This window comes from Phyllostomus hastatus, unplaced genomic scaffold (assembly GCF_019186645.2).
Source record: "Phyllostomus hastatus isolate PE091 unplaced genomic scaffold, TTU_PhHast_1.1 phas_contig_198, whole genome shotgun sequence".
Lineage (NCBI taxonomy): Eukaryota > Metazoa > Chordata > Mammalia > Chiroptera > Phyllostomidae > Phyllostomus > Phyllostomus hastatus.
Genome location: NW_025333715.1, coordinates 3518894 through 3541391, shown reverse-complemented (window position 1 = coordinate 3541391; position 22498 = coordinate 3518894). Strand labels below are relative to the sequence as shown.

General features: G+C 66.3%; 1 protein-coding gene across 4 annotated transcripts in view; it reads right to left on the bottom strand.

Annotated features, from left to right (window-relative positions):
- SCUBE1 (signal peptide, CUB domain and EGF like domain containing 1) overlaps positions 1-22498 on the bottom strand; it is a 110447-nt gene that overhangs the window by 33091 nt on the left and 54858 nt on the right. For 2 of the 4 annotated variants that reach the window (XM_045835039.1, XM_045835040.1), the window contains exons 5-7: positions 13895-14020; positions 10898-11014; positions 8310-8399 (exon numbers count right to left, since the gene is read on the bottom strand). The exons of 1 other annotated variant lie outside the window; for it this stretch is intronic. In XM_045835039.1, the coding sequence (XP_045690995.1) occupies positions 8310-8399; positions 10898-11014; positions 13895-14020 (333 nt within the window). The remainder of the gene's footprint in view (positions 1-8309; positions 8400-10897; positions 11015-13894; positions 14021-22498) is intronic. One more of the 4 variants, XM_045835041.1, reaches the window with a different exon arrangement.

Sequence of the window (22498 nt, the reverse complement as noted above, 5' to 3'; positions counted from 1 at the left end):
GCTACCGGCTCTTTCTCAAGGCGCCCTCTCCCCTGGAGGAACGAGGGGGCGGGCCTCCCCGGGCACAGCCCTTCGCAGCTGGCGAGGCGCGCTCCCACCCGCTGACCTTCAGGGGCCTCAAGCAGCCCCAGGGGAGGCTCTTCTGCAGGCAGAGGAGCTGAGGCTCAGAGAGGGTAAGGCACTCGTCCTGGCATAGTTTGTCCCGGTCAGCTCCGTGATTTGTGGGACCCGGGTGGAATAAAAACGAAGGGCCCTTATCCAGAAATGAAGAATTCCGAGGCAGACAGAAGAGCACCAGCCAGCTGCGGCCCGTCCAGGGGTGGGGCCTGGGCGAGTGTGTGGGCCTCGCACCCTCAAAGCAGGCCCTGAGTCCCCGGTCACACGGCTGTTGGCAGGGGCTGGCATTTGGACCCACGACTTCGAGGCTCCAGGCTACTGAGTGAACAGACCAGGCCAGGGCGCTGGGCCCTCGGCCCGGACCCGGAGGGGTGGCTCAGAGAGGCAGGAACGGGAGCAGGTGGCCCGAGGAGGTCAGGATGTGTGCCATGGTGCCGGCCTCCTCGCCCGGTGAGCGGGGAGAGCTCTTACCCCCCGGCCTGGGCTGGCAAAGCGGGGAGGGCAGGTGCTGGCATCCTGACCACACCGCCTCTCCCCCTCGGCGGGGCAGACGTCTACCGCCCGCCATCCAGGGGTGGCTCTCCCCGCGCCTCGTGGGGGCGCAGCACTAGGGCGGGGGCGCAGCACTAGGGCGGGGGCAGGGTGAACCCGCCCCGGGAGCCTCCAAGTGGGGCTGGGCCCTGGAGACATGCTGGTGGCTGTTGTGATGTGTTGTGTTCTGAACCTGCCCTGGCAGTGCTGTCCCAGCAGGCCCTTGTCACGGGCCCCGAGGCTGTAGGACCAGGGTTGGCTCTTCTGCTTTACAGTCCCGAGAGGAGAGGGGACTCGTAGAGGCCATCCAAGGTCATGTGGTGGGGCAGGTCAGGTGTCCCAATGCCTAGTTCACTGACCCCCCCACCCAGCCCCCTGCCCCAAGCGTGGGGTCCCCGGGAAGTCACAGACACCTGCTTCTGAAGAGCCACGTGACTCGGGCTGAACCCCTCACCTCCCTGGGCTGCGCCACCTCTGCCAGGGGACGGAGATGGCACTGTCTCCCTCAAGACTCTTGGGTGTCACCCCCGAGTGCCCATCTGGCTACATCCCTTCCCTATAGCCCCATTCCATGCCCCTGTCCCCTGCACCGCAAGACCCTGCCTCCGGCCGCCAGCGGCACCCTGTCACCTCTCGCCCAAGCCCGGGGGTCTCGGCTGCGCCTCCCGCACCCAGCTCACTGCAAGGCCTCTAGACCCAACAACTGGGCTCGGCGTGTGTTTCCGGTGGGTTCTCTCTGGCCCCCCACTCACAGAGCAGCAGGGACCTCAGCCCCTACTGTGCTCCCACCTCTCAGAATGGCCCCAGAGCCTTGGGCAGAGCACCTCCACACTGGCCTGTCTGCAAGGGGGGTGGGGAGGGGGCATATCCCCAGCTCCCGCACCCTGCCTTCACCCCAACCCCCACTTCTGGGGGCTCCCCCGAAGATGGCACCCAAACTCCTGCTGTGCGCAGTGGGGCAGCCCCCCAGCCAGCTGCAGTCAGGCCGGACCCCCGAGGCCCAGAGTCAGGGGACAGCTGCAAACCTCAGGCTCCGGGAAGCCGGGGACTTATGGGTGAGTGCTCTGGGCCTCGCCAGGGCAGGGCTGGACGGCTCCCTCCATGCAGGCTCGGTCCCTGGCGGCACCAGGGTCCGGGCCCCAGGAGCCCTGGTTCTGCCCAGCCCAGGTGGCTGTGGGCAAGTCATTCTCCCCAAGCGTCCACGCCCCCATCTGGGGCCGGCCAGTCCCTGCCCCCTTCTTCCCTCTCATGCGCTCTGCCTGCCTGGCACCTTGCCTCCACCCCACTCGACCCGCTGACGCAGCTGAGTCACCGAGACCCAGCATGCAGTGCACCCATGCGCGCTTGTGACCAAACCCAGGGCAGCGCTCAGGGCCTCAGCCGGGGCCCTAGCGGACCAGCGGCCAGCTGCACTGGGGACCAGCTGCTTCTCCCGACAGGGCCCAGAGCTGGGAGTGCAGGCCTGAGGGCAGGGGGGCGGAGGTGCAGGAGAGGGTGCCCGCCCGGGCCCCAGGGTCCATCCGGCCTTTCCCTCCGGCTGGGCCTCCTGCTGAGCGCTGGCCTGGGGAGTTGTCCAGGTGGGGACACTGTCACCGCCTCCCTGACCTCTGGTCTGCCTGACCCTTTCCACTGCCAAGCTCATCAGGCTCTGGGTCTCACCCTTCCTCTCCCAGCCAGACACCTGCCTGCGTGAAGAGCGAGCAGTGGGGGGCGCTGTTCCCCCACCCCAGCACCTCCTCCAGGAAGCCTTCCTTAGTGCCCTGGGCCAGCCAGCCTCCCCTGCGGCTCTGCTGCCCTGTGCCTCGAGGGGCCATCAGGTCTGGCACAGACTTGGCCTCTGCTCCATCGGGAGGTCCCAGGCTTGTGACAAAACAGGGTGCTGGAGAAGGAGGGTGGCAGTGGGGCCGGGCTGGCAGGGAGGCCCAGGGAGGGCTGGGTGCCCCGGTGCCGGACAGAACTGTCCAAGATGGCGTCTGCTGGGCAGCGTGAGCCACTGAGGCAGGGAGCCTGGGGCAGGCTGTGCGTGCAGGGCCCGAAGGACAGGTGGAGGGCGGCTCCCAGGAGGGGACTGAATGTGTGGGCCTGGACCGGGGGACGGGGGCTGGCGCCCGGGACACAGGCTGGTGAGACCGGGAGAGGCCCAGGGACCCTGGAGATGGCGGCTGCAGAAAAGGGCGGCGGGGCGGGAGGCAGCCCCTGGGTGGACCGGGTTGCTGGGAGCTGGGGGAGAAGCAGGAGTGTGAACGCGCCAAGAGAAGTGACATCGCCTGGGCGTCTCAGGGTGGTGATGTGGTTACATGAGGCTGGGGACAGCGTGGGGCACAGTGTGCACCCACAAATGTTGGCCATTGGTACCCTAACTGCCCCACTGCCCCGACCTTCCTGCCTCCCGGGGCTCCGGCCCCTCGGTCCCCCTCCTCGGAACGCGCTCAGCAGCTCCCCACTGAGTGCTCTCCTGTGGCCAGGCCCCAGGCAGCACAGGGGCCAGTGACGTGCACGGGCCGCAGCGTCGTGCCTCGTGCCGGGTCAGAGGCCGGGAGCCTGGGCCCGGGTGCAGGGGTGCAGGAGAGGGGCAGGTGCTGGCTGCAGGGTGCAGAGCGCAGCTCCTGGAGACCATCCTGAGCCTCGCTCCCTCGTCTGTAAGACGGGCCTCACCTCAGCCCCAGCCCTCGGGTGGCTGTGGTGAGTGAAGGCTGCGGACAGCGCACGGCCCGGGGGAAGCAGGCAGGGCTCAAGGTCAGCAGTCCCCGCGGTCACTGGGCCTCTGCTGGGGGCCCTGGAATGGCTGCCGAGCCTCAGGCCGGCCCCCGCTCCTGACCTAGGGCCCTGGGCTGGGGGGTCCACGGCTTCGGGCCTGGGCCACACTGCTGCCCAGGTTCGCCGGGCCGGGGCGTCTCCTCCCCGTCAGGGCCTCACTTCGCCCAGTGGTGCTGGGAGCCCAGGAACGGGGCGGGGGCGGGGGTGCCTCTGGGCTGAAAAGGCCGGGAAATGGGTTCACTCTCAGAGCTTCCAGAAGGAAGGTGGCCCTGCGGACACCGAGACTTCAGCCCCATGAGCCCCAAGTCGCGTTTCCGGCCCCCAGGAGAGAACGCTCTGGGGTTGCTCTAAGGCACCGAGGCCGCGGTGCTCGGTCACAGCGGCGGAGGAAGCAGGCACGGCGCCCGCCCGAGGCTGCTGAGGGGAAGCGGCTCGTTAAAGACCCGGAGCTGATGGCGCTCCCAGGTCTCCGCGGCCCTGCTGCGAGTGGGGCCCGGGGGCCCGTGGCCATGCAGCTGCACGCGCGGGGGTCTCACTCGAGCAGGCGGGCGGCAGGCTGACCGAGACGTGGCACTCCGCCCCTCCCCCCAAACCACCCGGACTGGTTTTCGTGGGACACTAGAACCCGTTACAGGGTTTGAGGCCTGAGTAAACACGACACGACCGCCCCGCTCTTCTTGGCCTGTGCTCGGTGTGTATGTGGGGGGGTGATTACAAACTGCAGCTGCTAGGTGCAGCCGAGACCCCAGGGGAGGGGCAGGGCCTTGGCCCGGGGGCCCCACTCTCTGGACTGACGGCTACCCCAGCAGCCCTTGGGTGAGCGGGCAGGCTCCAGGAGGGGCACCGAGAGGCCCAGGGTTTCAGCTCTTGCACCCCCTGTGCCCCGCCGTCTGCTCAGGTCCTGGCTCCCGGCCGGGTGGAGAGGCCAGGTGGCCCGTGGGACGAGCGACAGACACCGTAGGCACCTGTGGCCTCTGCAGCCCGAGGACAGGGCACTCCCGGGAGCTGCTCCGAGTCAAACAGCCTGCGAGAGCACGGAACCCCTCCCTTCCCCAGCTCCCCCGGGGGGAGGTAAGTCAGAGCGGGAGGCCGCCCACCCTCTCAGACGCGGACCGGGCTTTGCCTGGGCCCGCCCGCGCAGTCTGCCGCCGCCGCTCTGCAGTCCCACGGAGAGTGGGGGAGCCGCGAGGATGGGTGTGGGCCTCGGGGGGCAAGGGCTGCCCTGTGCCCGCTCGCTCCTCGAGGGGAAAGGGAGCCCCCTCTTTTGACCCTCCCCTAGCACCTCAAATACAAACACCGTCCACATAGCAGATAACCGGCATCCCGGGGCTGGAAGACGACCCCTAGGCCATCGCCGCCGCCGGGCAACTCCGGCACACAGCCCCGCTCTGGCAGAACCCGGGCCCTGACTGCAGCGGGCGCCGCGGTGTCCAGCCTCTGGGCGTCTCCGGGCCACGCTAGAGGGGTTGCCTTGGGCCACACATTACGTGCATTGTGCCACGTAATCACACACAAAAATCTCATAATGCTTTAAGTAAATTTACAGTTTTGTGCCGGGCCACATTCATAGCCCTCCTGGGCTGCACGTGGCCCGTGGGCTGCAGGCTGGACACCGCTGCCCACCCGGGGCATCCAGCCCAGTCTTCTCTCCCAGCGGTTGCTCACCTCTGCCCTGTCGGGAGGAGCTGGGCAGTGTGGTGGTCAAGGGCAGAGACTCGGGAGCCAGGGGCCCAGGGCCTGACCTTGCCGTGGAATTCCTCCATGTCTGGCCTTCCCCATCTGCTCCTGGGCCACAGAACAGGCTCCTCCCCCTCCGCCTGCCCTTTCCCTGCCCCTCCCAGGACCCGAACCAGGGCCCAAGAGGAGGGTCCACCAGGCTGCACTGCCTGCGTCCTGTCCCACGGGCCAGCGGCGCTGCCCCAGATGATTCCCGAGTGTCCCGGGCAGCTCTCCCCGTGCAGGGGCAGGGCTCTCGGTGTGTGTCCTGGCTGTGTGCAGGCGGCACTGGGCAGAATGGGGATGGTCACCTCCCTTACTCCCCAGCCCCTGCCTCTACTAATACAGCCCAGGAGCAGCCGCATCTCACTGGGGCTTGCATTGCGGGTCAACAGGGTCTCGAGTCGGCACCACCCGGCCCGCATGCCCCAGGGTCAGGTGTTGCAGGAAGCCCGGAGGAAGGGGTGGTCTCTCCTGCCTGAGGACAGGACAGGCCCGAGGAGGCTGGGGTAGGGGATTTCCTTGGGGCACCCTCAAAACCCAAAATTTATTTTTTAAAAATTGTGTATCTAATCTTACATGTTTAAACTTCAGTCACCTTCAAAGTTCTCTCCATTTGATGCAATACCCCTATCGAGACGCTTTATCCACTGCTCAGAACAGTCTTTGAACCTGTCAATTCTGATGCCTTTCAATGCTTTGGCGAAATGTTTCCCTTGGAGGATGTTTTCATCGGGGGAAACAAAAAAAAAGTCCCTCAGGGTGAGATCTAGTGAACAGGGAGGGTGGGGACAGGGGTCACGCTGTTTCTGGTCAAAAACTGCGGAACTCTCAGTGCGGTGGGGGCAGGTGCGCTTGCAAATCGCCCATCGTGAAACAGGCAAACACGCTGAAAGTCTTAAAAAATTTTTTTCCACTGAAGCCAAATGCAGCCTCTCACAACAACACCAGCTGGTGCACTGATACAGATGGGCTCCTAGAACACTCATGTAGCAGGGGAAGCCTGTCCTGCAAGGGGCCCACCCTCCAGAGGTAATTCTAGTTAATTCCCCCCAATATATATCAGGGAGGCAGGGGTGCAGGGGTGCAGGATGAGGGGTGCCCTCGTCCATCTCCTTGGCCCTTCCCGAGGCTGGGCAGGGGTCCCGATCTGCTTCCCAAACCCTGGAAGTGGAAGAGGGAGGTTGCATTCTGGGTGCCTCCTTCCTCATGCCCGGCCCCGCTGCAGGACCGGGCTCTGGGCCGTTACCCGCCGAGTCTAATTAGATAAACCTACCCACCCACCGCACCACCCCACTTGACGCCCACTCAGCTCAGCCCTCTCCCGCCTCCGTGCTCTCGCTGGTCCCACCTGCTCTCAAGCCCAGGCCTCCGCAGCAGCGCCCACCTCTCCTAGGAAGTGAGGCCGAGGGGCCTGGGACCCCTCGGGCCCCAGAGCACCCGCACCTCTTAGGTTCCCGCCATTCCCTCCTGGCCACCTTCCCAAAGGCCATAGCGCCACCTCACACCTTTCTGGAGGGTGGTGGGCGTGCCTGCGTGGTGGGGCCGCCACACCCACCACCTGGGCATTTCCAGCCCCCCAGGCCGGCCCAGGCAGCCCAAGCCCGCAAGGCAGCCCGTCCAGGGAAGCGCAGAGAGCGGGCCTGCGGCCTGAGCCGAGCCCACTGCCGTGGGGCCCGGCCGGCCCTGGGTTCTCGCCGGAGAGGCAGGGCCGCGTGCGTCCTGCCCGCGCGGACTCCGGGGTGCACAGAGCACGGCCGGCCGGTCCGAGGTCTCCCTCGCCCTTCAGAGCCCCGCTGCAGAGGATGAGCCTCCAGCCTGCTCCCCCGCACACGAGGCCGCACCCCTCCTGCGGCCCCACGTAGGCCTCCCTCCTCCCCAGATGCCGGGGCTCCTTGGAGGTCCGCGTGAAGATGACGGACAAAACTAGGTGACCTCTCCAGGACCTTCAGGACCTGACCTCCCCGGTCCTGTGACCTCTGAGAAGAAAGCCCACATGGCCTTGAGCTCTGGGCCAGGCTCAGGGTGGTGTGTGATCTCGGGCAAGCCAGGGCACCCCAGTGAGCCTCGGTTTCCTCGTCTGAGGCTGGGACATGCACCCGCCGGCCTCACAGCTCCCAAGGCCGGTGTGGCCTATCTGAGTGCCACAAAGAAGGCCGTGATCATCCCAGGTGGCCCCACAGCCGTGCACCAGAGGGCCCACAGCCCCAGGACCCGGAAACCCGGCTGAGACAGAGGCGCACATGCAGGAGGAGGCACGCCTGCTCTTCCGCCGCCGCGCAGGCCGAGCTCGGCGGGAGAGCAGTCCTTGCCTCCTCCTCCTCCCTTCCCCCTCCCACCCCCGGCTCAGCCGCGCCGGCAGGGCAGGTCTCGGTGCCGCTCTGCAGTCTGCACGCAGCTGGGGGGGAGTGCTCAGAGTGGGGCTGACCTCCTGTGGCTCCCCCATGGCAAGCGGGTGCCCAAGGGGTTACCAGGGAAATGTGGGCCACGGCCACTAGCCCGGCAGGCTCAGGGTGGGGTCATTCACAGAACTGGGGAGCCTTGGGTCCGGGAGGGGCTGAGTGAGTCCTGCTTTTACCCGGCCTGCCCTGCCAGAGTGAGTCCTGCTTTTACCCGGTCCTCCCCTCGCTGGGCAGCATGGTTCCCAACTACAGAGTGAGCAGGGTGAACTCCGTGCCCCTAGGGGGGTCCCCCAGCCCTGAGTGTAGGTGTGGCTTTCCCCTAGCGGGGCATCTCTCCTGAGGGCGGGGGTGGATCAGGACCGGGCAGCCCGAATGCCTGCTTCCTGCGGCTGCTGCGCCGCTCCTGGGTGCTAACTGTCCCTGCGGCGTGCACTGCACGGAGCGGGGTTAGAGTACACGCCTCCTTACACGCAGGGGCACCTAGACACGGGCTCTGGGTTCTCCGCTACAAACACACAAAGAAATACACGTGTTTGATGAAGGGCAAACAACTTTAAAAAGGAAAAAGTAAGTTCACATCTGGAGTGGAGCCCCCCACACTCACACAGGGCACGCGTGACCCCACACGCGAGAGCACGCCACACAGATGGACAGCCGCCTCACACAGCCCCCCCCACGCTCACAGGCCGACTGGCCAGCACACACGCGGACCCCCGCACACCACACCCACACACGCGCGCGGACACAGGTGCGAGGACAACAAAGGAAGTGGAAGAAAAGTGTTACCCATGAGGAGCCGCCGTTTCACCCGCTTGTCCACATCAGCTACTGACGTGGCACTGAACTGAGAGCGCTCAATTGCAGCCTCATCCTTCTCTAGAACACAAGTAAGGGACAAACACGGAGCCGCTGGTTAATGAGAGCCCACTCCCCGCGGCCCACGCCAGTCAGCCTTCCGGCGTGGCGCACACACAGCCAACACAGCCTGCGGCCGGCGCAGCGTCCTCGCCGAGGGGCTAACCCCAGGCACCTCCGAGGCGGCGTGCTCAGGGCAGAGCGAAGAGGCAGCAGGGGTGGGGTGGGTGGGGGTGGGCAAAGGGGACGACCACAGAAGGACGCAGCTGGGACGGGGGCCATCCGCACACAGAGGAGGCAGCTGAGCCAGAGCAGACAGGGCGCGTCTGGGGGGGGGGCCGTGGCAGCAGACAGCGCCCCCACGGAGCCCACAGAGACACGAGCGGCCCCAGAGACCCCGGCTCAGGCCGGAGAGGCAGGCACAGGACAGGGCATGGGAGGAGGGGACAGGGCCGCGAGGTCCGGTGATGGATGTGCCTGGACAGCAGGCGCCCTGTCTCCAGGGCAGGAAAGTGCGTCACACACGCATGCAAAATTAAGAACGAGACACGCAGAGGGACACGTACACACACACACACGACAGTGGACCCGGTCGGACAGACAGAGGCCCAGGGGTCGGCTGGGGCAGCGCTGGTTGCCTGCTTGTCTACAGAGGGTGAGAGGGGGGCACCAGGTGCTCGGCGGGCGCTGCGGAGGTGGTCAGTCGTTTTAGGGGCGTGCAGAGCGAGCCCACGGGGCGGCCGGGGAGCATGCTGGCTGTGGGGCAGGAGGCTGCGCCGAGGCGAGGCGAGCCGGCTCCCGTTCCTGGCTCCGTGGGAGACGTGCCGAGACCTTGGCTCCCCGGGGGGACTTAGGGAGCAGGGAGCAGGCAGACGGGAGGCCCTCCTGGCCGGTGGGGAGCGGTGGCCGGCGGGGAGCTGGGCCTGGGCAGGGGTTTCTAAGGGGAGGGGCGGGAGCGAGGCGTGGGGACGGGGGCGTTAGAATGGAGATGCGAGCAGGGGCCCTCACATGCAGCAGACGCTACGAGATGGAAAGTGAGGGAGGATGAGCTGGGTGGACGAAGACAGGGCGTGTTAGACGAGGCCGGGTGGGGGTCTGGCCGGCAGCTGTTTGCGCTGTCCGGTGGCCCGCAGAGGCGGCTGCACCGCAGACGCGAACACTGAGGGAGACCCCAGTGGACAAGACAGGGAGGGGCGGGGGAGCCCGGGAGAGCCCCCGGGGGGAGGGGGGACGGCAGAGACGGCGGGGGGGGGGGGGAGGCGGGAGAGGGGGTTCTAGATGGGATCAGGCTGCAATAGAGACACTGGTCTGAGGCCGGGTTTTGCGCTGAATTTTGGTTTGGTTTGGTTTGGCTTTTGGCTCTGAGATAATTAATGGATGTCAGTTACCAGACAAGACAGGCAATCAGGGACCATCACCAGAAAAGCAGGAGGAACGAGGTAAAACGAAACCAAAAACGGCTGTTGGAGAGGAGAGGCCACACAGAGGGGGACGACGCAGCAGCAGCACCTGGGGTGGCAGCCAGGGACTGGGGGGGCCGCTGGCTCCCCGCTCCCCACCCCCCGCCTGACGCCCCCCACCAGCGAGCAGGCACAGGGGACAGGGTTCGACAGCACGCTCTGGGAGTCACGGCTTTGCTTGCTTGTCAGCCCCTTTTTGTCACTTGGAAGTCCCTCAAGAAATAGCTTTCTAGCAGATAAGAAATGAGACCTCTTCTTCAAACAAAAAAACAGCCACAGCCAACTGACTGGCGGGTGTCTCCAGTCTGCGACCCCAACGCGGACGCCAGCCCTGCCGCCCCCTCTGCTCAGGGGAAAAAGTTGCCTGCGGGTGGGGAAAGAGCCCACGAGTGACGAGGGCACAAGGGATCACAGACATCGAAGCTTCTCCTTGGAGATAAGTGCCTGGGGCTCAGACGCAGACTCCTTGCGGCAGGGGAGGGAGGGGCACCTTCTGGAGGGGGGGGACTCTGGGTGGGAGAGGAGGTCTGGCCAGAGCCCTGTGTGCGGGGTGGGGCAGGGAAAGCCGGTCCGAGCCCCCAGGCCCCGCCCCTGGCGTTCCCCACCACGGAGACAGAAGCTGTTTTCTGAGAACCCCTCCTGCTTCTCCAGACCGCCGGGGCGGCCGCACCGCTGACAGGGCCGCGGGGGGCGGGACTGGCCTGCTGCACGGCTCCAGGTCCGTCAGCGGGGGACCCCGGGAGCAGCAGCAGCCCACCTCAGGCGCACATGCCTTCCTCCCTCCGCGCCCAGGCCGCCCCTGCGGCGGGCATGAGGGCGTGCGGGAGACCCGACCCATGGGGACACAAAGCAGGGGCGCTCAGTCTGGGGGCGGAACTGCCCCGGGCTCGCCCACAGAAAGCGCCCCACCAGCTCTGTGGGGTGCACTTGCTCTTGTCTCCCGAAAGCTTCCTTCTTGGGGATGGGACGGGGTGGGGCGCTGGCTGGCTGCGGGGCCACCCGGCGCGCCCGTGGGGGGCAGGGTGGTGCAGGGTGCTGGCGCGGCAGCGGCCCACTTACCGATGCAGGTCCGGCCGTCCGAGTGCAGGGCGTACTTCTGGTGGCAGCCGCACAGGGGGCCCGTGTCCGTGTCCTCGCAGCTGTGCTGGCAGCCCCCGTTTCCGTAGTTGCAGGTGACTGGGTGGGCCCAGCGTGCACACACGTACGCGCAGACAGAACGACAAGAACGATTAGTCCCTGGTGTCGGCGCTTTTCTTTAAGGGGGCGACAGCGAGGGCGGGGGTGACTGTGAATAGGCCCGCCTTCCCTGGACCTCGGCCTTCGAGGGTCTTGGATGGAATTCTCCACTCCCTAAAGGCTGCTGGGTGGGCGCGAAGGGACTTTGGGTGACCTGGGCTTGGGGCAGAACCAGCACATGGCTGGGGCTCCTAGATGGCATGAGCTAAAGACAGGGACAGGCTAGACGACGTCACCTTTCCTGGGCTGCAAAGGACACTCTAAACTAGCCTGTCAGATGGGGGCGATCGTCTGCAATACCAGGTCCATTCTGAGGGGGCGTGGGGAGAGGGGACACGTGTTTCCTGCACCCTGGAGAGCTTTCTTTCCTCTGCTCACGTCCTGGGGCACGCGGGAGGGTGCCCCACGGACACCTGCTCTCGCCGAGTCCCTGCAGCCATCTGCAACGGACCCCCTCGGAGCCCCCCTGCCGCAGGGCTGCGTCCAGACAGACAGAATGCAGGCAAATCAACGCCGCCCCGGGCGTGGTTTTGGAAACGATCTGTTCTCGAAGCACGTCGCACAGCTGCAGTGCCCTCCAGCCCAGGGTCTAACCTGGCCCGTAGTGTCCGCCCCCTGGGTCGGCCGACAGGGGCTGCACAAAAGGGAGCCAGCCCAGAGTGGGAAAAACAGTACACTCAGGTTTATGCAAAGCAGGCAGTTACTGCATGCCAGGGCGAGGCATCTTGCTAATGGGGTCCAGGGTCTCCCGGGGAAGGGCTCCCCGGCCACCCCTGCTAGCTGGAGGCCTCTGCCCAGGAGGCGGCCCAGAGAAACCTGGGGTTCCACGGGCGGCCGCCTAGCACAGATCCCAGGCGAGGGCAGACCCCAGCAGAGCCCCATGCCGGGCGGGACATCTTGTGCCTTTGCGGCCTGAAAAAGGCCCACGTCAGGGGGCGGGGCGGAGCCAGAGGAAAGGGTCTGTCAGAGGCCACTGGAGGGAGGGCCACACTGAGGGTCCCTCCCTCCCCCACTCAGGTGTGTGTGCACCTCACGGACCCCGAGGGCCGTGCTGGTGAGCACCTGGAGAGACTACAGCTCGTGTATGGAAATAGACGCCAGAGCCTGGGGCCCTGGGGGTCCCAGGCTCTGGAGGGAGGACAGTTGGGTGCAGAGCCTGTGTGGTCCTGCTGGTCCCTAGAGCTGGCGAGGTCAGGCCTCTGCCCCAGCCCACCTCCAGATCTAGAATTTCCTGGACCTCAGGTGACCTCAAGGGCTAGAGAGAAAATCTCATCGCTAACTGGACACTAACCCTGCCACACGCACCACGCGGAAGGGCCCAGGGCTGGCCCTTCACGGGAGGGCAGCAGGGTGCTCACCCACCCTGTGGCCCCGGGCTGCCGTCAGACTCCACACGGCCTGGCGACGGCCAGCCAAGGCGCAGGGGGTGAACCTTCTGGGCTAGGGCTGGGCTCTGCTCTGTTGGGGCCGGGCAGGGGGCCTTAGCCATGTACAGGGCCCTGCCTGGTCCCCGACCGCTCAGACCAGGTCCACTGCTCAGGAGACCCTGAGCAGACTGTCCCCTGAGCAGACTGTCCCCTGGTGCTCGCAGCTCCCTGCCCAGCGTCCTGCCAGGGCTTGGCCAGGGCTCGGCCGGGGCGTGTCAGCCCGGCCTGCTCAGGCAGCAGTGTTTCCGTGTGGCCGAGCCTGTCCGCGAGCCTGGCTGCGGCGCAGGTGCCTGTCCTTGGCCAGTTCCCGGGGACGCTCAGGTTACCCACAGGGAGGGCTGGGGAAGGTGGGGCTGTTCGCCTCCCACCCCGCGGGAGCCCGGCGGTGGGGGCGTCTGTGCCTCTGTGTGGAGCAGAGGAGGGCCGGGCGGGAGTCCCAGGGCGGGGGCCGGCACTTCCCTGAGCGGCCCTGCCCGGGTGGCCGCACGCGTGGTCCCCGCTGCGAGCCCCCAGGGGGACCGGGAGGAAGAGGAAGAAGGCTGGCCCGAGTCTGGGCCCGGGCCGTGGCGGGAGGAAGTGCGTTCACTTTGAGGAACGGACAAATCACGAGTGGGGACTGGAGCATGAACTCCTCAGAGATGGGACTGTGTCTGGTGCTGGTGGGTCCCCCCAAGCCCTTGGGGACCGCTGGAGGAAAGCACGAGCTGGGGAAGGTGTGGTGGGCACCCACGGAGGGCGGCGCCCTGACAGAATCCCAAAGACCAGGGATGGTGGGCCAGCTTCGCTTGCTGGCTGCTGTTCCCGCTGGGAAACTGGGCGACTGACCCCACTGAAAGGCCGCGTTACACCGAGCCCTGAAGTGGCCCCTTTCACCAGAGGCCTCATTCAACCTCGACCTCCTGGGGTACAAGGCGAGTTCTGGGTTTACGTCCTGGGCCGGGAGCCCCCAGACCAAGCTCCTTTCCCCCTTTGTACCGTGCTGCTGCTAAGGGCTGGCTGGGGCGGCTTCCGGGAGCCAGAGCTCGTACACCCCTGTGCCACAGTCCCTCATTCCCCCAGAGAGTGAGAGCTCGGAGCGGTGGGCCTCCAGGGCACGGGCAGAGGAGAGGGCACAGGAGGCGCTGGCAGGGCCATGGTATGGGGCCCCAGGTAAAACTCGGCCAGCTCCAGGGCCGTGTGGGCGGGGACGTGCCGGGAGGGAAACCCTCAGGCCTGGGGTTCCCGGCCCGTCCCTCCTGCCTCCCCAGACCCGCCAGGGGCCCTGCCTTTTTCTCCACCCCCAGGGCCGAGAGCCCGCCCGGGGCCGCGTCCCGCAGAGACTGGACGGACCCCCCACAGAGCAACGGCAGGAGACGCGTGGGGGTGTCTGACCCATTTGCCTCCATCTACCTACGTGTGCAGTCCTTCTGGTTTTGGGCAAGGTCAAAGCCGGGCCTGCAGTCGCAGGCCACCCCACCTTTGGGCGTCTCCCGGCAGATGTGGGCACAGCCGTGGTCTTTGTTCATGCAGTTCATACCCTCTGGGGAGAGACAGACAGGAGAGGGATGGGGGACGGGCGGAGAGAGGGGGAGGACGTTTCAGGCCGAGAGCGCCCACGGAACACCACAATTAGACGGAGAGTTCCGGGGTAGTTGCGAGCACACGCATGGCACACACACTGCACCTGCGCCGCACACGCGCTGCACACGCCGAGGGCACGCCCGCCCGCTGCCCCCAGGCCTCACTCGCAGAGCTGCACAGCGGGTGGCTGGGAGGGGCCCCCAGGGAGACGGCGGTGGGGGGTGCGGGGGCGGCGCCAAAACGCCGGTGGTGCGAGGCATGTGTGCAGGGGACGCCTCTGTGAGGCGGGCTATGCCCCGAGCCTCCGGTGGTCTCACCCAGGTGCCGCCAGGCCCCTGAGCCCCATCAGTGGGTTTCTGCCCGAGTCCACGCCCGGACCTCAGAGCCTTGTCCTCGCCAGCCCCACGGCCGGGCACTGGACCACGCGCCACCCCCACCCCCACCAGGTGCAGAGGGGTCCCCACGTGTACCCGGCATCGTAGAGCTGCCCTCACCTCCACGTGCCAAGCCCTGCACGGCCTGGCTCGGGCCTCCGGCTCCACGCACACGCAGGGGCACCCCCGCCCCATGGAGCTCATCCCAGGTTCAGGGGCACACACGTCACCATGTTCCTACTCTTGCCCAAGGTTCCTGCTGGTGGTCAGATGCTACTTTTTAGAGCAAGAATGTGGGCGAAACTTGGGTACCCTTCTCTCCGTCGTCTGGTCTTAAAAGGGCAGCCAGTGCTGGCCTCCCTGCTGCCTGGGAGCCTTCAGCGGGGAGGAGTGCCAGAGGGGCCAGGGCCGGCCCCCCGCCTGCCACGGCGCCCCCACCCTCCCCCGGCAGCAGCCTCTGTATCTGCAGCCTGGCCAGTGGTGGCCCCGCCTGGCAGGCCCTTCCTGTGTGTCCTCCGGCCAGACCCGGGAGCCCCGACCCACATAAGACCAGCCAGCTCCCCGCCTCCTCCCCTCCCAGGCTCTCAGAGCCTCCCCCCGGCTCCACGCCCCAGGCAGGGACTCCATCCTACGCACGCTCCGGGCCCCTCGTCCCCTGTAAAGGCCAGTGGCCCTTTCCAAGACGGGAGCCAAGATCCAGACGCCTGCCCTGAAGGCCCTTGGGGTCCGGACAACACCTCCCGCGCTGGAGGCCCCGCTGAGTGTGGAGCCGGGCTGCCCATGGGTTTTGAGGGCAGGGCCCCTGGACGCCTGGCCTCTGCCCTCCACCCAGTCGGCTCTGAGGGCACTGGTGTGACAGAGAGGACAGGGTCCTCTCCCTCAGTTGGCCCCTCCCCTCAGGAGACCGGATCTCCCTCCCTGGCTGCCTGGAGCGGCCTGGACCCCTCTCGGTGGACCCCAGTTGATGTTTATCTTCCTGGTGAGTTGTGAGGCATTTCCAGAATTTATTAGGTCTGGGGTCAAGTGAGGGGGTGCAGGTCACACGTCCGTCAAGAGGCTAACGGCGGATAAAAGGAAGAGCTGCTGCCCGCCCGCACACTGCCCTGAGCCCGGCTCCCAGGTCCCACCGCGAGGGGCTGGCCTCGGCGGCGGAAGGAACCCGGAGACGGGGACAGGCGGGTGGCCTCCTCTCCCAGGTGGCGCACCGGTCCCCGGCTCAAGGTGAGGACAAGCTCAGTCTCAACCCCGCCCACTTCACGCACGGTCAGGGACTGAGAATCGACGTGTCTGAGAACACAAACATCCCGGCAGCTACAATTGACACTTTAAAAATTCTTAAGTTAAACCAAACAGAAAATCGGAATCAGTGAGCCTGCGTTGTGCTCAGCACGCCGACCTCTGGTTTCACCTGCTTTTACTGCTCTTACCCGTCCTTCCCCTGGGTTCTCTCCCGCGTTCAAATCGAACTGGCGGGCCGACGCCGAGTGTGACCGGCTGAGCCGCAGCCGAATCGGCCGGGCACTCGGGTGCCAGGCTCCTGGCAGAAAGCTGCACGCTCACGGGCAGCTCGCCGCATTTCGGAACAGCAGGCCTGCACGCCCGGCACCGTGGTGCACCGACTGATGGTCGTTAGCCACTGCTGGGGGCGGGGTGGGGCCGATGGGCAGCACAGGCCAGTTTCTGTGGTGGCAATGCGCCCTCCAAGCTCCAGGGAGACATCACGGATGGAAGCGGCGCTCGCGAGCTGGTATGAGCCAGGCTGGCGCACGGCTTTCGCAGGAGAAAGGTCTGGGGAGGTCAGGCAGGGGCGGGCAGAGCCCGGCCTCCTGACCACTCGCGTGTCTTGGGGAAGGCCGCCTCGCTTCTCGCAGCCTCGTCTGTGGCACGGGAGTGACGACGCCCACCTCCCGGCCGCAGGGAGCGGAGATGGCAGGTCCCCGGTGACTGGAGGCGCACTGAGTCTGGGGGCCGGGCCTCCCCCGGCAGGGCTTCCCGGGGCCCTGGAGACGTGTGCAGCGCCTCCGCCGGTGGTCGGAGACACTGGCCTGGCGAGGGTCTACCCGTGTGTGGCGGCCGAGGAGCAGCCTCCCTGCCCGTCACCCCCGGCCACTGTCGGCGGCAGGCTGAGTGCAGGGCTCCCCTCACCCCGGGCTCGTGCGGATTTTGTGGCTCCTTGGCGCCCACGGATGTGAAAGGAGTGGGCGTCCTAGCTTCTTCCCGGCTTCGTCGCCCACCTCCGCTTACATAGTCCCCATGGTCCGTGGTCCTGCACCGCTGGCCGACCACCCCCAAAGCACACCCCTCTGCTTCTCCTGTCCCCCCAAAACAAAATCCTGGGCCCGTCTCAAACGCCGCTGGTTCTGCAGAGCTTCCTGACCTTTGGGTTACGCCCCGCAGGCCGCCATGCCACGGCAGTCTCTCAGGCCGCCCCACGGCTGCACGGGAAGTCGATGCCCATCGGGCAGACCCGCGCTTCCTCCCTGAGCTGCGAGCGCCGCGGGCCCGCGCTGAAGCTCCAGCTTCTGTGTGGTGGGGGGGGGGGGGGCTGAACTTCCATTCCCAGCCACAGAATCAGAACCTGCAGCGAGCCCTGGTAATCAATACCGACCGTAACCTTGTCGCTGGGGAGCTGACGTGGCCCTGAACTTGGGATGTAGGCAGAGCACTCAGTGTCGGACGTCACCAACTCTCCCCCACACCATGGGCTTGCCCCTAGGTGACCTTTCTTTCTTTCTTATTTTTAAAAGGTTTTAAAAAATCTATTTGTTTATTTATTTTTAGAGTGAGGGAAGGGAGGGAGGAAAAATAAACAAACACCCATTGGTTGCCTCGCACATGGGCCCTGACCGGGGAGGGGACCTGACCCACACGCCAGGCCTGCGCCCTGACCAGAGGCGTCCAACCGGCGACCTTTCGATTTGCAGGACGACGCCCACCCCGCTGAGCCGCACCGGGCAGGGCCGGGCTTCCTTTCTGAGAATCTAGACTACTAGTGAGACCATACGATGTCGCTGTTTTGCCAGCAAAGGACAGCTTGGGGGAGTGACCTAGCTTTCTAGGTCAAAGTTGATGGGCACTGGGCAGTGAAACCCCGGAGCGGAGGGGGCAGGCGGCCCCCACAGCCAGCCTCAAAGGCACGGTCCTCACTGCGGGAGAAGGCCCCCTCACTGAGGACTGGGGCCAAGGGCCGGTGACCTGCCCCCTCCCACGAGGCCGGCACAGGCCCCAGGGCCCTCGGGCCCCCTCCTTGTCTCCAGCTGAGGGCAGGGGTGGGGCTGGGTCCCGAGCCCACAGGATTCAGCTCCTTTTTACATTTCTGGCAATTATGGAGGAGCCCAAAGAATTTGTATTTATCTGTAGCTATTCATAATTACCATACTAGAAATTAAACTGGGAAGCTTATATTAATTTACTCAAAAATAGAAATAAGAAATTTATTATGTTCACATTCATCTCTTTCTTATTAAGAAGGATATTTTCCAGAGCGAGGGGCGAGGCCTCAGAGAGAAGAGCCCTGGCAGAGGACAGGGTGGGGGCTGGGGGCTGATTCTCGCCCCAGCGCTTGAGCCCCTGGGGGCACAGCTGGGCCTGAAGCCGAGTCCCCTGGTTCTCCAGGCACGCGACCCCTCCCGCCTGCACGGGGTTGAGGGCATGTCCGCTGGCGGCACCTGCTGCAGCCGGGGTGCTACAGGGGCAGTGACCGGCGGTGGTGCTGGAGGGGCTGACGGCTGCCTCCGTGCAGCTGACTGCCCTGCACGGGCGCTCAGCACCCGCCTCCTCCGCTCTCTCCCCCGCTGCGGACTCGCCCGCCGGGGGCCTTCCTTGCTGGGAGTCCAGACTTCTCCGTCACAATCAGGAGCCATGGCGAGTGTGAGCCAGGGAGCTCCGTGGCCCCCCGGCCGCTCAGGGGCCCATGGGCGCCTGTGCTCCCCTCGCCCCAAGCGCTGGTGTGTGGCTGTGCTGTTCCCCTCTGCTCTTGCGGGGCCCTCTGGTCAGCCCCGAGGGCAGGCCGTGCTCTGAGCCCTCTCGGTGGCCTCCCTGCCCGACACAGGACCCGCCCAGGAGGGAACACTCCCCAGCTCCCCAGTGAAGGGAGGTGGAAACGGGAAGGAGGGTCCGGGTGGAGGCCTGGCTCCCCGTGAGCAGCCACGGCCCAGGCCGGGGAGCAGGCGCCGCGGGGCGAGCTGCTGGGGCCCCCGCCAGTCGCCAGGCTCACCGGGCCTGGAGTCCGCTCAGCCTGAGCGCTTCCTGGGGCCCCTGTCCCCAAGCAGATGGTCACGGGGCTGCCTGGGACAGGTGCAGCCATCCCGGGGCCTGCCTCCCTGTCCCGATGTGGGGGAGGAAGGGAAGGGCCGAGGGCGGCAGGGGAAGTGAGATGTGATTTCAGACTCCTTCCCAGAAGCCTGGTCTTCAGGGGCCTGGTGCCGGCCAGCCAGGCTGCCCGCCAGGTCGAATCTAATTTGATCCAACCCATCCGAATCCAATTATGTCCCTCGGACTCGGACCGAGCGTCTCACGGTGCCCGGGGGTGGGGAGTGGAGATGGAGGCTGTGCAGCACGGTTGCCAGGTCCCAGCGCAGACTCTGCCACTTGTTGCTCGACCTGGGGCAATCGAGTCACCTCTCTGGGCCCTGGTGCCCACCCTTGGAGACGTGGGCAGTCACAGGACCTGCCTCCAGGAGCTCACTCCATGCACACTCCCCTTCCCTGGGCAGGGAGGCTGGTTGAGGGTGCAGGTAAGGGCTGGAGGGACTCAGCCCGGGCAGGGGGGCCAGGGAAAACGGTAGATCGGGCAGCGTCACACCCACGTGCCGAGAGGTCTGCGGGTGCTGCAGGGAGGCAGGCGCGAGGCTGCAGGCAGGAGGCACGTGGGGCGCGGGTGCCACCACCCTGAAAGAGATGAAGGAGCCGGGCGAGGGGCGCCGTGTGGGGATGAGAGGAAGGCTAGCTTTGTGACACATGTAAGAGCCCCTTCCTCTGAGTCTTGCAGGAGATGTGATGAGGGCTTGGGTTCCAATGACACTTCCATTTAATTTAACTCTCACCGGAGCCTGAGACGTGGGTGTTGCCATTCCCATTTCCCAAACAAGCCCACGGAGGCTGGGCGGGGCTGGGAGGAAGCCGGGCCAGGGCCAGGCTGTGTGCGAGAGGCGGGGCCATGGCCGGGCGCAGCGTCCTCTCCGCAGCGCCCGGGGCTTCCTCCCGAGGGGCTCCCCCGGGGTCCCTGCCCCCTCTGGGCCCTGACAGGCCTCGGCAGCTCTCCCCCACCGGGACCCGCGTTTCCCAGAGGCCTTCTATCACTTCCAGACATCCCGCCAGCGTGCCCAGGGTTCAACGGCAGCAGAGTGTGCCTGCCCGGGGCCGGCGGCATTGTGTCCCGCAGAGCAAAGTTCACGGGGGCATCTAAAGCGGGGCCACGGGAGGCGAGCCAATCCGCGTCGAGGAGCCAGCCTTTCCCACTGCCCTGGCCCAGGATAACAAAGCTGGAATGTGTGCCTCCCAAGGGTCGTTGCTATGGTGACTTCATCAATAACATCGCTTTCTGCATCCATGTCCCTTAACCACACGGGAAGGGAAGGCAAGTGGGAACAGCCGAGCAGAGAGAAAAGAACAATTACCTTGCTCTGCCCCTCCCCCACCCCAATTTGGGAGGAAAGGATTTCCCTCCCCTTCCGCCTCATCAATAGAAGATTATGCAGCCCAGTAAGAGGCTGGAGCCCGGGGCTTGGAGGGGGGGCGGGGCAGGACGGAGCTGCCAGGGAGACACGGACTCAGGCTGCACGTGCTCTGACGGAGAGGGGAGCTAAGGGGAGCAGGCAAGGTGCTGCCTCGGGGAAGGCACGGGGGCCGCGTGGGCGGTGCGTGGACGGTGCCGGTAAAGCTGCTCCGAGTGCCATTTCAGGGGTGTCACCTCCCCAGCCGCCGCAGGGCTCCTCTGTCCTGGTGTCCCCCACCCGTGACAGATACAAACCACTGAGCCGCAGAGACGTAAAACTGAGGGGAGGGAGGGGAGGGGGCTGGGTTGGGGGCACGCCCGCAGCGAGGCAGAATGGGGGCGGCTGGGGCTGCAGCCTGGGCCAGCCCGAAACTCTGCGGAACCCACTGCGGGCTGCTGACAGCCGCAGGCCCCCGCAGAGCGCCCACTGGGCACTAAGCGCTTGACACGAATAATCCCCTTGAAGCGTCTGGCCCATTTCGGAGTCCGTGTTATTATCCCCACTTCGCCGGTGAGGAGAGGAGAGGAGGGTGGAGGAAGGCGGGGCAGCTCGCCCAGGGGACCTGCGGGCAGATGTGAGCCTGCGCTCCCAGCTCCCAGCGGGCTCTCAGAGGCACTGGGCTCCCCTGGGCCCCAGGGGCGGGGCGGGGCAGGGGCAGGGACGCCTCCCCAGCTCCGTCCACATTTCCATATCCCGTCTCTCCAAGCCCATCTCAAAAGCCAGCTTCTTCAAAATGCCCGATGTCTCACCCAGCCCCCGCAGGCCCCCTGCAGAGCTTGCTGAGGGCTGGGAGCACGCCTGCTCCTTCCCGACCACCCGGCGCGGAGAGAACACAGACCTTCGCACGGTCACCGCACACGGCGGGCAGCTTCAGTTCGCTCCGCAGCGCAGTTCGGAGAGGTCGCGGTCTGCCTGCGGCCCCCTGAGTGGGACGTGGTAGAGCCGAAGCGTGAGCACTGTTCTGTCTGACTCGAAGCCCTGCCCTCGTCCAGCTGCAGAGGGAACCGTCTAGAGCATCAGGCGGACTGAGAGTTCCCACTGCTGAAGGGCCCTCCAGGGCCCCGCCCCACCCAGCGCCCACAGGATAAGGCTGGAAGTCCTCTGGGCCACGTGCTTTCCTCTGCCGGGGTCACGCTGCCTCCCTCCCTTGAAGGGCAGCTTCTGACCGGTTACCTGAGATTCTGTTCGGGCACCACCTCTTCCAGGAAACCCTCCTTGCTTCCACCCTTCCTGCAAGTCCCCAGGCTGGATCGGGGGCCCAGGCCGGGCCTCCATGCATCCCTTTTCTCACAGCACCCACCATGCTCATTGTCACTGCAGGTCTGCCGCGCCCCCTGCCCGCCTGGGGCTCCTGGGCCCAAGCCCGACCCGCCTCTGTGCGCCCGGCCCTGCATGGCACCCAGCCCCAGTGAAGGCCTGAGCAGTGCTCCCTGACCCCGGCCCCGCTGGTGGGCCCGGGGCTGGGTCTGGTCTCTGCACGAGGACAGGGCTGACTCCTGGGTTGAGGGTACATCCTTCCGTGGGCCCCGCCCTTGCCGGCGCTGCCTGCCCGCCGCCCCGCGGCTCCCCCACCCCCATCCGGATCTGCCTCCACTCCTGAGTTACGCTCCGAGGGCACCTGCGCCTAGATGGTACTTTGGCAGCCTCTTGTCAGGAGGCCTGGGCTTTAGCAGAAACGGGGCTCTGCCTTCCACCCTGCACCCCTGAAATTTCATCCTCCTGGGCAATGCCAGGCCTGGCTGGGGCGCCAGCAGCTGGCTGCCCCGGACTAGACCCTGCCCACCCCAGGCTGCCTCTGCAGGGACAGCCCCACCTGGGAAGCAGGAGTGATTAGCACCGTGGGCTCCCACTCCCCCAGGGCTCTCCGCTGCCAGGAGCTGTGCCAGGCTCTCTGCCTACATCCCCGACAATCATCTCCACGACTGAGTGCCAGGCGGCACCTGACAGGGGACAATGCTAAGGCTCAGAGAGGTCCCTCAACTAGTGTGAATGAAGCAGGGACGTGACCCCCACCCCGTGGCCACTTCCACAGCAGGCCCAAAGGGTCCCTGCCCCTGGCCAGGTGCTCCCTTGGCTGCCTCAGTGGCCCCTGGGGCCTCTGCGCTGCTCCTCTGTGCCAGAGGTCTTCTCCTCAGGACCCCCCAGCCCTCCCTTCAAGCCCGTGGCACCTGCCAGGGCCCCAGGATGACCCGTCCTTCGGAGTGTGTGCTCCGCCCACTCAGCACTTGCTGCTCAGCCGGTCCAGCCCCGAAAGCCCGGCCCTTGTGTGGTCTGACTCCCGACACCTTCCATGTCCATTTGCTCACTGGCCTCCGTGCTGATTCCTTCACAGCATCAGGCAGGGTC